The sequence below is a fragment of the Aythya marila genome, assembly GCF_965140915.1.
Source record: "Aythya marila genome assembly, chromosome: 22".
Taxonomy (NCBI): Eukaryota; Metazoa; Chordata; class Aves; order Anseriformes; family Anatidae; genus Aythya; species Aythya marila.
This window is the reverse complement of record NC_139063.1, coordinates 3,694,291-3,711,141: the sequence shown is the minus strand read 5'-3', so window position 1 is coordinate 3,711,141 and position 16,851 is coordinate 3,694,291. Positions and strand designations below refer to the sequence as shown.

Genomic DNA, 16,851 nt, shown 5'->3' with positions numbered 1-16,851 from the left:
GGCCACCTTTGGCCTGCAAGTCAAGCTTCTGTTGCTGGGGCTCTGTACAAAGTCACAACAGGTGACCTGAGCTGCCTGCAGTGGCACCGGGCCAGTCACACTCAGCGCTGAACCGCAGGCGTATCAGGTTCAGCACAGCACCGTGCCTGGAGGAGCCAGCAGAAGCAGGAGCAGAAGTGGGTGGGATTTACTTGGAGATACTGGGAGCAGGGTAAGCGTGTACAAAAGGGTTTCTGCAGACTAGGGAGAAAAACAAGGGCACGATGATTTTCCTTTGACATCTATTTGCACTTGTCTCAGGCTCCAAAAAATCATGGAAACCCTCACTTTACCTGGAAGAACAAAGCAAATCTATTCACCCCTCTTTAGATTTTACAGTCCAATACAACACGTTTGTATTTCAGCCTCAGATTCCTAGTTGAATGTTTGGGTTTCACTGTTTTTAAGGGAAAACTTGCATTTGCTGACTTTCAGGGAGCTTTGGGGCCACTGGGAAAACCTCCTTCTGATGTTGTGCTCTCTTCCTACAACATTCACTCGGTGCTTCCACTCTCCTCCTTTCCATAGGTCATCAGTGCTGTGTTTAAACTGCTTGTGTACCTACTTGCAGCTAGCTCGTAATGAAGGATGGAGCACTGAAGAGCTCAATTTCTGTACAAGCGTGGTTTTCAGATAACTCAAACCACAGCCACCAATCTCCATGGGTCTTCCTGTTCAGCTCTCTCCTCTCCCGACTCAGCCCAGCCAGCACAACCTGCAGCAGCTCCCAGAAGAGCTGAGCAGAGAACTGCCACACCAGCTAGGGGAAGGAAGACCTGCCCCAGCCTGATGCTGGCCCTGCAACATTTACATTTATACGGAGTTACTCTGAGCTCCCCAAGTCCCCTTAGTACCACTCACAACGGGGTTTGAGCTCCTAGGATTTTCAGGCAACAACTGAAATGAAGTCATCGCACACCGCCACGCACCAAGCTCTTCCAGAGGAACACAGCCCTGATGTTTACACAGAGCTATTAGTGACATTAGCACACCGAATATCTAAGAAATGAAGTAAGAGTTTATGTTTATGTATATGCTCCACGAAGAGGGGGAGACACCGTGCTGAAGACAGCCAGACTTGGAAACATGCTCGTGTTTACTGGCTCAGCTGTCACTGATCAACAATTTGTAAGTTGCTGCTAATCAAAACCATAGCTCTGGGAGGGCTGTTTATGTCTCAAACAGCTCGAGTCCCATAAGAAGTACGATTTCCATGTCAGACAGAGAAATACTGCCTGGCTCACAGTCTGGAGAGCAGATCTACAAGGCACGTGTCAGGAGAGGGGATGAGTTGATGCATGGGACAAGCTCTTTTATTCCCCTGGGAAGACCAGCATCTGGCAAGCAAAGGCAGGGTCTGTTCGAGCCCTCAGCTTCGGGGCTGAGCTGGGAGACACCAGGACCTGCCAGAGCTTTTGAGCGCGGCAGTTCATCAGCTCCCTACCCCGAGGGACACTTGTTCCGTGCACTTGCTGCTGATAACAATCGATCCTACCTGGGAACGGAAGGGATGTGGAAACAAACAGAACAGTGGCCGTTCTAGGGAGGCTTCCTGGGCACGTAAATCCGTGGCCTTAGCGAGATGAAGCTCCTAATGCAACAGTCACGTTCTCGAGCTGATGTTGGATGGATTTGTAAGGAGGGAATTGCAGTATTTACAGCCAAGTGTTTTCCTTCTACCCGAGAGAAGAAACAGAGCCTTTATGCCCTCATATGGGATTCGAGAGCCGTTTGTAAGCTTCCACGATGGAAACACGCTCCCAACTACAGACTCACCACCTCGCAGGATAACATACGGCTATTCGCCGCAGCACGAGGAGAGCTGAAATAGTTGGAGGGTTTCTGGGTTTGACGTCTGTCTCTTTAAAATGCTGTATTCCTGCACTCCCCCTGCATACCACGCACAGCATGGTAGCGAGTGCATGTGTGTTTGCCTCCGATTGTGCCACAGCCACTCTTACAGCACCTTGTTCTCCTGCTTGGAAAGGAGCGGCCTCGATGTCCTGCTCGGAAAGCAACCCCCAAGAGCTCCCTGCAGGCAGCATCTGCTGCAGGAGGGAGGCACGGCGCCTTCCCTTGGGTGCCCACGGCAGCAAGGAGCCAACGCAGACCGAGCAGGGCTTGGTCCCACGTCCCTCACCAGGGGCCACGCGCTGTCCCTGTGGCTTTCCAGCCAGCACCGCTCCGTGGCCGAGGGACACGGTGATTGCAGAGCTCATCTGATGGCCACGCGGGGTGGCAGCCCGGCAGCAAGGGCAGCTCTAGCTGAGGATGTCTGGGAGGTAATGCAAAGGCCCTACCATGCACACGCTGCTCTGAGAACTTCTCTTCGTGGCATGCAGAAAAGTGTACCGGGAAAGAGGTGTATTCAGTTACATAACTGCCAGCCTGGCTGAACCTGGAGATATTTATCTTAGGGCATCTTGCATTTTAAATCCCTTTAATTCCACATAATCTGCAGCACAGGGAGGAGCAATTTACAGAACAAGCCACCGCTGCTCTCATCTGAAACCAGGACAAGTCTCACCCCGGGCAGGACCACGCGCGCCTGTGCCCACTCCTGCTGCCATCAAGGCCTGCGCTCTATAGTTAGCACCATCAGCACAAGTCATCCTGGATTATCGACAGCTCTGCTTAGCCAGGCAGCCTGCTGCTATTTCTGGACCTCTAGGTTTTGGCCGGTCACTTCCGAGACACCCAGATATAAGCCACGGGGAGCAGGTACCGAGGGTGCTCCTTCTCCCCCCCTTTGATGAAGGGTGAAACATTCAAGCAGGCAGCAGCAGGGGAAGAAACCCTTCACCCCAGAGCTTCTGCTCATTTGACACAAGAACAAGACGTTTCATTTCTATTTTTAAGTGGATCTTGCCTGTTGCACTTCACAGAAACGAAAGAATTCTGCAAAAAAAATAAAGATCTCCAGCTCTTTTCTGCAGAACTCACACAGTCCAGACCGAGGAGAGTCTGCATGAGGCATATCAGAGACATAAGGCACTTGGCTTCCTCCCGTATCTTTGATCACTGTTTTATGCACTGTTCAGCTAAGATGCTTGAAAAAGATAGTTACTCATGAATAGCTTCTGCTCAATAAAGGATGATACAGGCAAAAATAATTAGCTTGAAGTGGTTGGGTTTGTCGTAATCCCACGTCAGTTGTGTTGCTGTATGTTTGTGTAACAAGAGAAGAGTTTAAAGAAACGCATAGCCCAGATGACAGTTTCCATCGCTATGGTGATGAAGTCATTCAACTCCGCTCTGTCACTTGTACCCTGCCCCAGCCAGATTTTTCTACTACATAAGCAATATTCCGAATAATACAAGCTTCTGAGGGAAGAGGGAATGAAAAAGTATTATGAAGCGAGCTCAGTGCCCGGGACAGAGGGACTTGTCTCCTGCAGCCGATCTGTTCCTGCTCCCACTGCCACCCACTCCCGGCAGGCTGGGACAACAGGCGCCAGCTGTGACCGGTGCCCAGCAGCAACCGCTTGGGGAATGCAGTGGAAAAACCCCAAATCTGAAACAATAGGTCTGATGCCTCCACCAGCGTGGTGACAGCACCTTTCTGTGACTCAGAAAGCAAAGGTTCGAGGAAGCCGGTTTCAGACCTCGATGGCAAGGATCCCAGGCAATTTACGTAACTGACATTCCAGAAAAGTCTCTCGCATTTCTCCGTGGTACCACCTTGCCTGGGAGAGGTTAAAACTTTCTGCTCGGGCCTCTGCTCTCGGTGACTTTAACCTCACAAGGTAAAAACAAACCCCCACCGAGCCTAAGTCCCTCGCTGCGGTTTGCAAACAGGCTGGAGAACCTGAAGGAGCACAGCAACATCTGGCCCAGGGGGTGACAGCCAGGCTCAGAGGTGAAACTACTCGTGTGTTATCTTCCTCGCTGGAATCCAGCACACGGACCTGCTCACCTCGAGCCTCAGGGAGCTAAATTGCTAACAGCCCATTTGGGGTGGCACGGAGATGTAAAGAGACTGACCTTCAGAAATATCAGCTGCAAGCTGCTCCCGACCCTGGAGCTGACCTGGAGCTCTGGTCAAGGTGAGCTGGGGGAAGGCAGGCCCTGAAGTTTCCGTTTACAATTAACACACCTGTTAACTAACGCAGTGGGGAAATCGTTCTTGGTGCTGCCACGATCTTCACAACTGACTCTGGCTGACAAACGCAGCGGGCCCCCCACAGTTCCGGTCAAGAGATCTCGTGATGTTGACACAGCCGGCTGCCGGGCACCTGAGCCCTGGGATTAGGCAGTAAATGAATCTCACCGATGGCATTTATCGCCCTGGGCACTAGCGTTCATTTCCTCCCATGACAAGACTAGTTTCCAGGCTATCTTCCTGCTTCGGAAGAGAGAAACCACAATTACAAAGCGCCGTAATCCAGCTCGAACCTACCCCAGCACACCCGGCTGGCTCCGCGCACGTGACGCGGTCTCAGGAATGATGATCAAGTCGCTGCAGGACTGCCATCCTCTCCCACCTTCTGCACAAACACATCCTCGTGACTCAAGCGATGCTTCAGAACGGATGCCCTCAGCCCACTGCACCCGCACCTTGGTGCCAGATGCGTGCCCACAGCGCGGGGACCCCCCGCACGGCTCCCACCCACCCCGGGAAGTCTCCGGGGGGAACCTTGCTGCATCTGGCTGATGAAGATCAGGAAACCCTCCTCTGGTTGCCAGCAGACCTTTCTGCTGGCGCTGCAGTGCTTAGTGAAACGCAGCCTGTGCTCTAAGCAAAGGTCCCTCAAGTGAAAATGTTGAATAGGAATAAGCACATCTGAGCAGTTAAGCACCACAACATCCCTAAGTGTGACAGGAGGGGTAAGGGAGCGTGACAGCCTTCAATCCAGCCAAGTGGGAGAGCACCAGGGGCTGAGCAAAGCGCCTGGGACAAAATCCACACCGCCCCTATCACTCCTCCAGGGAAGCGGCTAGTTCCAATTTGGATTAGGAGATGTTTAACTAAAGAGTGCCAGAGCACACTGCCTCAGCTGGCTGCTCTGCAGCGGGTGAGAACTGCTCCAAGCTGTCCCTTTATGCCGAAATGGCTGTGAGGCAAGGCTGCAGATGTGGGCAGATGCTGTGCACCGTCCTGCACATCTGGGCTGGAAGCTTTCATTAAAGGCAAAGAGCAAAGCAAGAGGGAGGCACACACATCCAGCAAAGTAAAACAGAGCCATGCCTGGGTACCCCGAACCTGTCACCCGGGCCTGCCAGGGCAGCTGGGTCTAGGCAGACAGACAGCAAGGAAACCTTAAGGAGAAAAACCCCAAATCAGAGGCATTTATTCCCGGGGCCTTCAGCAGGGCCAGCCTTCCCCTGTGTTTGGGTGGGCAGAGAGGTGCACGCTACTCACACGTTACTCATCGTTCCCCGCAAGGCGAGCAGCGGAGCCATGAAGCCCCCGGCGCTCCCAGCCCCGGGGCCGTGCAGGCAGAGCCCTTTAGGCTGGGAGCAGCCGGAGCAGCTCTCGCCGCCCTCCAGCCCCCCCCGATCCGAGCCGGGAGCCGGCCCCCAGCCCTGCCCGCAGCCCTCCGGGGAAACGCGCGGGGAGGCTCCGCGGGGCTGGGCAGCGGCGGGGCAGGAGCGGAGGGAAGGAAGGAAGAAAAAGGGAAGGAAGGAAAGAAGGAGGAAGGGAAGGAAGGGAAAAGGGAGGCCGGCAGGGCGCTCCTTTGTTCCGCGGAGCCCCCCTGGGGGGGGGGGGGGGGGCGGCGCTGATCCCCCCGGGAAGGGCCGGTGCCCCGCTCACCTCCGTGTCCAGATGCACCAGCTCCATGTTGGGCCAGGGCTCGGCCAGCTGGGCGAGCGGCATGCTGCCGGCGGGCTGTGATTGCCCCGCAGGGCTCGGCAGGGCTCGGCACGGCTCGGCTCGGAGCCCCGCGTTGGGCACCGGCTCCCCGGGCCGGGCCGGGAGCGGCGGGGCGGGCCGGGGCGGGGCGGCCAAGGGGGGAGCCGGGGGAAGGCGGCGCCGCTCCGCCCGCACGGCTCCGGGGTTTGGGGAAGGGGGAGGCTGGGGGCTGCCGGGGATCGGGAGCTTTGCCGGGGAGGAGGCAGAGAGAGCAGGGAAGGGCCCGCGGGGAAGTTGCGGGAGGGATCCGGGCAGGTGCCCCAGGCGAGGAGGGTTTGGGGGCTGGTGAATTCGGGATGTGCCCGGTAGGCATAAGGGATGTTGGAGGTGGTGGTGAGGCACTGGCTAGGGAGGAGATCCTCCAAGGCACCCGAACAGCTAACCTGCTGCAAGGTAACACTGCCCTGAGCGTCCAGCTCTGCTGTGTCCTGGAAGGATCCTTCGTTTTTAGAGCTGCAGAAGTCAGCAGCCGGCTCACTGTACACACAGTGCTACACGGCATTACCAGAGGAAGAGGCTGTGAGGGTAAACTCAGTAAGAGAAAATTTGCGTTTCTGTTTAAAGCAGGAAACGTCTCTGGGAAATCTGTATTTTAGGTTTGAAATGCACAGGGAGTCACTGCTCACTGCTGCTTGTAGGGCCCTTCTCCCCTTTCTGTTCCTGGCAAAACAGATTAAAAACACCCACATCCACCTTTCGACACTGTCTGGAGATCCTCAAAGGAAAGGAGCCTTAAGCACAAGTGCTCACATACCATCGCTGTTCTGCTTTGCCAGGCTTCTCACACAGGAAAAAGTTACCAAAACCCAAGGCATTGTGTTTTTGTGTTTCGCTACAGAAATGTTATAAAAAAATCTTTTAGAAAGGGTGCATCACTAAGAGTTGACCTCATCAAGGTGTGGCTGGAAATACCATTTAACGAGCCCAAGTGAAAGCACACAGAGCTCAGGTTTTGCATTCTGCAGGCATCTGTCCCAAGAAGCCAGCATTGCACAGTCCTAAACCTGTAATCTGTTCAGGGAGGGCAGTGAACTCAGAAAAAGCTCAATTAGGGCAGAGCACAACACTGAAAAATTCCAGTTAGTCTTCACAACACTTAAGCTAATCTGTAAGTCATCATCAGGACCTGCCTGTGGTTTAGGCTGTTATCTGTTTCACATATGGGGGAATCATGTGTAAAAAATTCCCAGGGTGACAGAAAGTGTTTGAGCCAAGCCTGGGAACCGCTGCCTCCTAGTCCTGTGAGCAGAGCACCCTCTGTGCCCTCAGTGTTGGAGTCCCAGATGAAGGCGTTCAGTAACACAAACCCACCAGGCCCTGTTACAGCCAATTAAACTCACATCACTTACTTTTGGTGCAAGCTGAAGCAGATCTCGTGGAGAGTTATTCATTCAGCTCCAAAGCTGTCCGTAATTTCCCCGTATTGCCTGGGACACGGTGTGCTGTCTGGTTACATCCATCCTCCAGCTGCTGGAGATTGGAACCTGTTTTAAATGGCATCAATAACACGATGATGTCAATACTGGCGTCCCACTTACCTTCTACATTTAATTGCAAAACGCATCTCCCTTTCTGGATTTCTATCTACTCTGCGTGCATGTTGAACAGGTCTGCGGTGGGAACATGAAGAGAAGTACGTGTAGCAAAGGGTTCTCTCGATGTTTTCTGTAAGGAGAACAAAATGAGACACTGCTCTCTGTGACCTGCCGTGCCTCAATGCCGGGCTCCATGAATGTGACCTTTGGGTGACATTCTGCTGCTCTTGGAGCTTCCCACCCGGGTGGCAGACCCACGCGGGGCAGGTAAGCCATAAGGACAGGCACAAAAGACATTTCCCAACGGGTGACCCACAAAACATCTCCCAGCTTCAAAGGCAGGTTTGTGCCTGCAGGTCAGGTAAGATCGGGTGCTGAGCGGTTATCTGCAGCAGCCGAGGGGGTGATCTTAGTCAAGTTGGTCATTAACTCCTGAGAAGTTTCTGACCCCAAGGTCACGACTGTTACTGTAAACAACAACAAATTAAAAATGCTAAACATAAAAAATTCCTTGTGAAGTGCTGAAAACTGGAAGGAACCGCGGCACTTATAGGGTGGTATGGTAGCTGGTAGAAAAGCGAGTCTTAATTTTCAAGGTCACAATGAAAGGTTGATGGACAACATGCAGAAGAACAGTTTGTGGGCAGAGCAAGACCTATTGGAATTCAGTAAGGGAAGGGAAAAAGGAACCTAACTGCTGCTTCCACCCCCCTGTATGTCTATTAAGATGCAGAAAGTCCTTCATATTTCACAGCAGAATGACAGGCAGGCTGACCGTGAGCTTGACAAAAGACAGAAATTATGAAGCTTTATGGAGCAACGACTTCTTTAGGCTCAAAGAAAAAGACAGCTCTGCACCCATGGGTGCCACTGCACCTAAACAAAATTCTCAAGTTATCTTGCCCAATTCTTTTAATAAAGCAGCAGGTTAAATATATTGGAGAGACTACAAATGATTTATGCATGACTATGTCCTGCATCTGTGCAGCTACTTTTGTTAAAGGCTAGGAGAGAGTTTTGCTGAGGTAGCTCTACAGTATCCTCAAAATTATACAACCCCCCCGAAAAGACTTCATAATAGCACAGCAATTCAGCAGCAGTGCTGGGTAGACAATCTAAAGGTCTCTCAATCCCCATCTACAGGGCTCAAAGAGAAGCAATGCAATCTATTATCAGACTGACCTTCCTTCAGTAATTGTGATTCAGTGTTGCCTAGTGCAGGAGATTAACAGAACATGAAATGTGTCACACTAGATTGTTAGCAAGTCCAAAGGAGGACACCTGGGTAAGTGAAATGAGCTAGTGGTCTACCCTGGTATTTATTTTCTAGTCAAAGAATAGCTATAAAAAACAGCCCTTTCCTGAAAGCAGGGTACAAATAATGTGCTTTGGAGCTGAGCAGCACAGCCTGCTGTTTGGGTAAGTGTCATGGCTAAATACAGTGATTAAAACGTATATACTGCCATTTTTTGGAGAGGGCTGCAGGCTGGAGAGAGTTCATAGCATGATTTCTACATTTCCGTTCAGACTGCTGCTGTTATTGTAAACAGAGACTTCCAGATCAACTGGCTGGCCCTGTCATCAGTATGAAATTTGCTGAAAATTCAAAATGCTACAGTTTTGGTTTGGTTTGAAATAAAGAATCTAATCCTCCTCAAATACAATTGTAGATATTTTTGCCTCTGCAGCTGGCTGGCATTTGGTTTGTAACATTTTCCTCTTCAGGGAGGTTGACAACATTCGTTAAGCCAGTTATCCCCAAAGAAGCACTTCCCCGGCGGAAGTATCGAGACGGCTGCTTATCCACATTACCAAATCCAATCAGGCTTTGAAGAGGCAGAGTTCTCCTCATTACGCTAAAAGCTGCCTAAGTGATTCTCCACCTAACCCAACAGCAACACAGCGTTCCCATGGCTCACCGTATCCGTTTTCTTTACTGAAGCCAGGGAGCATCTTTCTTGAACCTCATGCTTCATGCTACGCCGCTTTTAAACATATAAGGAAATGCAAAGAGATTGCAGGCATGAGAACTCACAAGCTGAGTCCCAAATGCCTGCTACGATTTCCAAAGACAGGCTCGTGTAATCTGCTTTGTGTATACAGTATGACAGTCGTTTAATTAGAGCTTACAGCAACCTTCTTTGTATTTTTAAGATTCACTAATCGGTTCCTCGGTTCGTTGTTATCCCCACTACTAATAGGGAAACTGAGTCACGGCTTCAGCAGGCCATCAGGATAGAATTTGAACTCCATGTCCTGTCTTCTAATCCTCAACTTGTGATTCAAGATCTCATTTCCTTGCCTCTTCTGCTTTGTTTTTCCACTATGAAGGAAGAGATGATAAATCACCTTGTTTTGATCCCAGGGAGACATTTTTCCTTAGCGTGGTTCAAACATCACACTTAAGATATAAAGCAGGTGCCCTATAAATGAGGAACTCTGGCTGGGCTTAACAGTGGAATTGCTTTTTCCTTTTGTGACAGACTTCTTTCCGTTCCTTACCACTGTGTGCAACTGCAGCTGCCTCAAATGCCAGCGTTTTCCAAGGCAGGTCCAGGCAGTATTTGGAATGCAGAAAATACACCACAGCAGACAGTGGGATGAGGATTTCCTCGAGGATCACAGTCCAGGCAGCTCTTTCATTCTCATGAAAGGGGTACGTGCAGACTGAAGGCCTATTCAGAGAACAAACATGTTTAACTTCTGCCAGTACTTCCAGCAAAGGTGAGCATCAGATGACCTTGCACAGCTCACCAATTCCTGCATTTATTAAGGTCCCTGGCATATCTGAAACCTTTTGTTTTCTTTTGCCCTACATATTGCATTTTGCCTGCTGGCTCTGCAAATTGCTGAGTCCACCCTGTTCCTGTGTGTTCTTACTGTAAATCAAGCAGTTCCTCCATGGACCAGAGTTTCTAAAACCTCCTCTGGGACTCCCAGGGAGCCCTTGGCTGAAGCACATGCAGCACAAGTCAGGGAAGAGTTTTGCTAATGGAGACAAGAATTGATTAAGCTGTTGCCTTGAGGAAACTCATTTCATCTGGGAATTTGGCACCTATCTCTCAGGAACATGCAACTGCAGCCAAGAGGTGCCTCGAGGAAAGGGACCCACCGGAGCTGAGAGCGTGGCCTGGGAAGGCGACCAGGGAACGAGCTGCCAGGCAGCAAGGCCATATCTGCTGGTTGTCATGGATACAATCACTCTGTCAGTCTCCCCTGATATCAGTTACCTTCCGTTTCCTGGATGCAAATAAATGAGTGGAGGTCTGTTCCTGTTTCTATGCAGAACAGAACCCTTAACATCCAAACAAAAGGAGAAAATAATCTGTTTCAAACGCAGACAGCTCTTCTTAACATTATCTAAAGGGAGAGTGGAAGGTGACTTGCTTTTTTGGTATTCAGACTATGTGAGTCTGATAATACTCCGACCAAGTGCATTCGGTGCTGTCGTAGCCTTTAGATACTTCCTAGGACCTTAGAGGAGCTATTTTCACAGCCCATTCAGCCTTTGCTCTGGCTCAGCCTTTTGGATTCATAACAAGCTGCTGCGAACTTGCCTGCCGCACACACTTGCTATTTCCTTAGCTCTGTTGCTCAGAGAATTCAACGCAGTAGCACCAGCAGACACACACCTGAGCAGAACTCTTAAGGTCCCAACGACTTCAGTTCCCTGTTTGAAAGGAAAATGGGAGGTTTTGTTTTCAACTACAACTGAAAAAGACTTACAAAAAAATCATATAAGATACAAGCAAATGCATTATTTTGGGGGTGAGAGAGGCAGATTTTTAAAGCAGGTTTGCAGCCCAGGTGGTAAGTTATTTAGAACAAGTTACCTGGCAAATTTTGGTTTTAATTAGCATGCAGATATGTTTATAGTTTATTTCATTGTAGTGCTATGCAAGGGAGTGATAACATGAAAGAGAAAGCTATTAGAAACTGTAAACAGAAGTGAAACTCTCGGGCCTGTTTTCATTGTCCCCTAGCCAGGGAGAAAGCTGAGTAAACAATAGTGGTAAGTAGTCAGTTTTATAATTCTTTTAGGTTTAAGAACTCGTAAATAAGCGATGGGTCTTTTAAGTGTATACAAATAGATTCCCTCAGTTTTGTGCTACTTACAGAACAGACGGAGGTGCACAGGTCCCAGTTTCTCCAGACAGGGAAGGAAAATCTGGCAACTGAAAACAAAAACACATTTCAACAGAAACTCTGCTTCGGCTAGAGGAAAATGTCATTCCACTCTTCACAGTCTCAAGCCTACATCATGCAACTGAACAAGTCTCATCCTGCTTAACTGAGGGCACACACAAATACCCATTCCTAATTATCCCATTACACAGTTTGGGATGCCATCATTCAAAGTTAAAAAAATAATAATAAATCCAAATTGGAAGTACGTTTCAGAAATCCTGATGATAAGCCAAAAGACTCCAAGCCAAGTAAACTATTTTTCTTATGGAGGAAAAAAAAGCACACACACAAAAAGACTTTATTTCCAATTTGTTCAAGACTGATATAATCATAACCGTCAGTATTTCGCTTCTTAGTACTCTTACAAAACAGAGATTGCTGCACACATCCAGACTTGAAAAACCACATCACAAAAACAAATAGAGAAATAAACTCCCAAAATATAAGAAGTGATCTTGCCTGGGAATGTTTTGGCATAATGACCAATTGTATTCCATAGGAAGACATAATGGAAGCAAAACTTTCTAAAAAGGTGCCTTCATCACCTGGGGGGAGAAATGGATGTCTTCAACTTTTCTTCTAATGCTTCTTTTCTGCATTTGATAGCCTGATTAAAACTGCAAAGCGGCACAGATATGACTCAGCTGGCTTGCATATACAGGTAGCAGATATATCTACCCCATGCTCACTGGTTTCCTTGTTGGGGAGTGAACAAAAGGCACTACAGGTTCAGTGATGTCAGAAAGACAATTACCTGGCAAAAGAAAACCTGTTTGTCCCTCATCAGCATTAAAAAAAAAAAAAAGAAGATTCTGGAGTTAATGATGCTCCGAGACATTCTGCAGCACTGCATGTCTTTCAGCACACCATAAAATGGAGCAGAAATGCAAGGCTGGTGCTTTGTTGCTGAAAGATTGAAGACTCCCTCTTTGCTTCCCCAGGGACTGGATCAATACTCGAGAGCAGAACAGAACTTGCTAACAGTGGGGGAACTTTTTGTTTCCGCTTTTTAAATCGCTCTTCTCTCCTGCTCACCTTCATGATGAGTAAAGGGAGTTTGGAGACTGCTCTTTAGGCGTTTGTCTTTCCAAAAGAGGTACTTGTGCTTTATATTAGAAATCTAAGCAGTGTCCAGCTGGGCATCTTCTGGCTCAGTCTCAGTGAGCTTACTCACAGGTCTTACACTTCGACTGATGAAGGAAGGCTTACTTTTTCTGGATTATTCTCTAGTGGCAATTTAAGCGGTCATTTCTTGTGTGGTTGTCATTTCATCGTCATTCTCCAGAACTGCTCAGAAAAGATAATTTCAGAATTTCTAAGATCAAAAGCAAGAAGCTTACTTTTATCTTTCTGTCTTCAAACTCTGTGGGCTTCCTTCCATGTGATTGAAAGCAATTTCTTTGTTACACTGGGGCTGTGCCTTTCCTCTGTCCCTGTAAAGAGAGTAGCATGGTATTACTCAGATGGTGATGTTTTACCACTGAAAACAACCTACATTTCCCTATAAAGGCTATCCCAGCATTCATATTCAAGAATTCATAAAATAAGCACATTAAAAAAATATCAAAACCTGCTCAATGCACAGATAAACCTCCACCTCCAGCACCCAGGAGCAGCTGCAGCGTGAATGGGGAGCTGCGCAGCCACCCCCTTGCTGCCTGGAACAGCTGAAGGCTGCACCAGTAAATACCAGTGGAGCAGGAATAGTGGTGGGCCACACCACCAAGTTCCTCCCTGCCCACGGATGTGTCAGGCTCTCAAAGTGCACCACCACACCTGCCTTCTAGACTGTCACACTCAGACACGATGCTCAAAACATGTCCAAGGCAAAAGAGCTCACCGCAGGGCAGTCTGTGCGATTCTCCCACCACCTTCTCCTGTTCTTTGCTCACAAGTATGTCTCCAGCCACTGAGTAATAGCAATTTACAGAGTAAAAACTTCAGAGACAGGTATTTTGTCACCCCGTGGGGATAACTAAAAGCTTCAGTGCACACTGCTTTATATCAATAAAGGTTTTGCCACAGGCAGTGAACATTTTAAAAGGTTCCAACTCTGGAAGCCTGTTTGAGTTTTGCTGCTGACTTCAATGACGGCAAAAACGAGACTTAGACAGGGCTTGCAAGGTAGGTAAAGACTTCTTTCACCCTTTTCCTGTGGGAAATCAGAAAGATTATTTGCTCATAACCTTGTTTCTGAAAGTCTTGGCCAGACCTGTTGCCTTATTTGTCTATTTAAAATCTGCACAGAAGCATTTTCTGCCTCAACCTAAAAAGCTACTAACATGATGTTAGAGATAAATGCCCTGTGGCGGCAGCCCAGCATACGATATGGTGGAAATGAGGCCAGTATGTTGGAAATGGATAATAAATAACATCTGATGTAACATTATTTAACTGAAAAGTCTCTCTGAAATCTAAAGACATTGCAGCATGTCACAGTTCTTCAAGCAGTACAAGAAACACAGCGCTATTAGCTAACGCTCAGTAACACCACATGCCTGTTGAAAGGCAATATTGATCAGCAGAGACGGAAACAGGTTTTTTGGCAGCTGCTTGCCAGATTCTTGGAAATTAATACAGGAGTCAATTACCAATGGATAAATGTCCCTCCTTACAACATCACCAGGGCGCTTTTGGCATAAGCTCACCTGCTGCCAGAAGCATTTTGGGAGAGGTAGATACAGACAGAAGCAGATGAGTTTAAATTTCATCACTATGGCCTTAGAAATTGTTCAGTGAAGTGAGAAAGTGAATCAGTGTGGATCAGGAACCAGTAAACCAGCCTATCTGGAGTATCAGTTAGTTACCCCTTGTGGCCTCGCAGTTCTTAGCACCAGTCATGAAGAAAATTTAGTTATTTGCCTCCCAGTGTAAGATGGACACTGTGTCCGAAAGACAAAAAAGCTGCAGAACCAGTGTTGGTGAGGTGGCAATACTGGGAAGAATCCCTCTTGTGAGAAAAGCACGGTATTGCACAGAGACTTACATAACTGCTGTGCATGAGAACTGCTGCTGGGTTAACTGCACACAAAGTGCAAAGAAGCCACAATTCTGACTTCATACGTGTCTGGTTGTGTAATGAACTACCTGCTCAGGGTTCAGACACCATTTCTTCATAGTGGGCAGGAACCCAGCACCTTTGAGTTCAGAAAAAAAAGCTATTGCATTTCTCACTGCTCTGATGCACAAAGGCAGCAAATGCATAAACCCAGTGCCGAGCACACAGCATGTGAGAAGGACCTTGAGATGACTTTGGGGCATTTTATCTTAAACAATCTGATTACTCATGTGTGCAAGCCAGGCCCTGTATATAGTATAAGCTTGCTGAAGCCAACACAGTTCAGCCCATCTGGTATACTCACTCAGGCAGCTGACCACCTCCGCGAATGATAGGAAGAAAGGGTCTAAAAGGGGCTATTGGCATCCCTAATTCTGGGCTGAGTCACACACACACACACAATGCAAGCTCTATATGCAACCTAAGAATTCTGCCCTGGTCATTTCACTCATCACTAAATTATCACTGTAGGGTTGTTATCTAGGAACTAGCAGGGAATGGTGATGGTGCATACATAATAGGGTCAGTTGAATAAAAACTATGTTGTGTTTTCCAACGCAGTGCACACTCCAATGTCCCTGAAACAATTCGTTTCAATGTGTGCTGTATCTTCATTGCAAGGCATCTATACCTGTCAGTGACTGAGAATCCCTGTCTTCTCCCTGTAAGTCTGGGTGATGTTTTGCTCGCTTCATCCCAAAAATGCATCTAGCACAGTGATCCCTGCCCCAGTCATGTACTGAGAGCTGAAGAAAAAGAACAAGTTTGGCTTACCAGGAGCTCATCTTTCCATTTTGCATCCACTTCAAGGAAGTATCATTAATGTGTCAAGTGTTTCACCTGCAATCTCTCCAACTCTTGTAAGCAGCCACTTCCTTTCCAACTTCAGGCACTGCTACTTGCTAAGGGTAAACATTGAAAGCATGTGTTAGAAGGAGATAACCCAATGACTAAAGTGTTTCATAATGTACAAGGTGAAGGACAAACAGCTCTCTACAATTGGTGGTATTGCTTCAGCCCAATATATATTAAAGGATGTCATGCTGCTAGACCTGACAAGAATGTTAATGCAATGATGGGAAAGGTTGCTGGCTACCAAAGTGAGCACTGAACTTTACAACATCAGAAGAATCTGATCATTCTAGTCAGGCTTTTAATGAACATTGCGAATTAGCACAAGTATTACAACTCTATTTCCTGGATTGCATTTACCTTGAAGACAAAAAGCAAACATACTCAAGACACTGGCATGCAAAAGGAGACGTGACAAAAGGTACAGAAAGCTTGTTGATGTATTATTTCTTTGAACAATACTGTCATCTCAGGTTGAAGATTCAGCAAATCTGATCTAAGTAGCTTGTGCCAACAAGCCTAAAATTGACCAGGCTTATACAATAGCTATTTAAATCTGGGTTTAAGATACAGTATCCCTTCCCCAGTTAAGGACAGGTGAGATGGATAACAGCAGCAGTAGTTTAGGCTTCAACTTTCAGGACGTGTCATACCAGCTGCACTAACTGCTGAGGGAAAAAACGAGCAGTCCGGTGACTCCTAGAATAGAATTTGGGAAGCCTAAGTTCAAAGATCTGCCGTAACACACGTTTCGTCTGAGATGTCAGGTAGGCCTGTAAACTGGCAATGAATTGAGCACCGTGTGGGCTTTGAGCAAAAACATAACAGAAACTGGAAAGTGCTCATGTGGTTGTATTGATACATCAGAAATCAGTGCAGAGACTCGCACTGCTCAGGTGATTACTGGTTGCCTAATGTTGTCTCCCAAGCCAGCACAACACTACAGTGATGGGGAATACTGGAAGAGAACTTGTCCCACTCTCTAAAAGTAACACGTTGGATTGTAATAAACCAGACTTCAGCCTCCCAGGTTTGTTAACAGGCAGTGTGTGATGCATTTGGACACTGCCAGCCATTTCTTGGCTTCCAAGCACTGATTCTGTGTTTCCTGGTACCACCGTGTGGTGAAGGGAAGGAATAGGCTGTTAATCAACATTTGATAATGAAACAAACAGCACTACATAAATCCCCGTGTTCACTGAGCTGGGGCAAGAATGTGAGAGGCAAGATTGCCAAATTCAGCGCTCCCCTGCCAATGTGCCTCACATCCAGCTTACTTTTGAAACCATGGGCATTTTCGCAAGAGAAATTAATTTAGTATCAAT

General features: G+C 48.0%; 1 protein-coding gene and 1 long non-coding RNA gene across 8 annotated transcripts in view; both read right to left on the bottom strand.

Moving 5' to 3' along the window:
- RPS6KA1 (ribosomal protein S6 kinase A1) overlaps positions 1-7,347 on the bottom strand; it is a 41,358-nt gene extending 34,011 nt beyond the window's left edge. For 4 of the 6 annotated variants that reach the window (XM_082777445.1, XM_082777436.1, XM_082777441.1 and 1 more), the window contains exon 1: positions 5,795-5,949. Coding sequence is in view for 5 of the 6 variants with exons in the window: in XM_082777436.1 (XP_082633562.1) it covers positions 5,795-5,857 (63 nt within the window). In the remaining variant the exon portion in view is untranslated. Of the gene's footprint in view, positions 1-5,794; positions 5,950-7,242 lie in introns of those variants that run through there. The other 2 variants (XM_082777438.1, XM_082777443.1) reach the window with 2 other exon arrangements.
- Positions 7,348-7,438: 91 nt separating this feature from the next.
- On the bottom strand, positions 7,439-15,563 carry LOC309886517. 2 transcript variants are annotated; one of them, XR_014318945.1, is made up of 5 exons: positions 15,449-15,563; positions 12,957-13,049; positions 11,545-11,603; positions 11,061-11,098; positions 7,439-7,558 (listed from the first exon to the last, which is right to left on the bottom strand). It is a non-coding gene; the product is annotated as an uncharacterized lncRNA (long non-coding RNA). The 2 variants fall into 2 exon arrangements; XR_014318946.1 differs by lacking the exon at positions 7,439-7,558 and adding an exon at positions 9,935-10,103.
- Between the last annotated feature and the right edge of the window lie 1,288 nt (positions 15,564-16,851).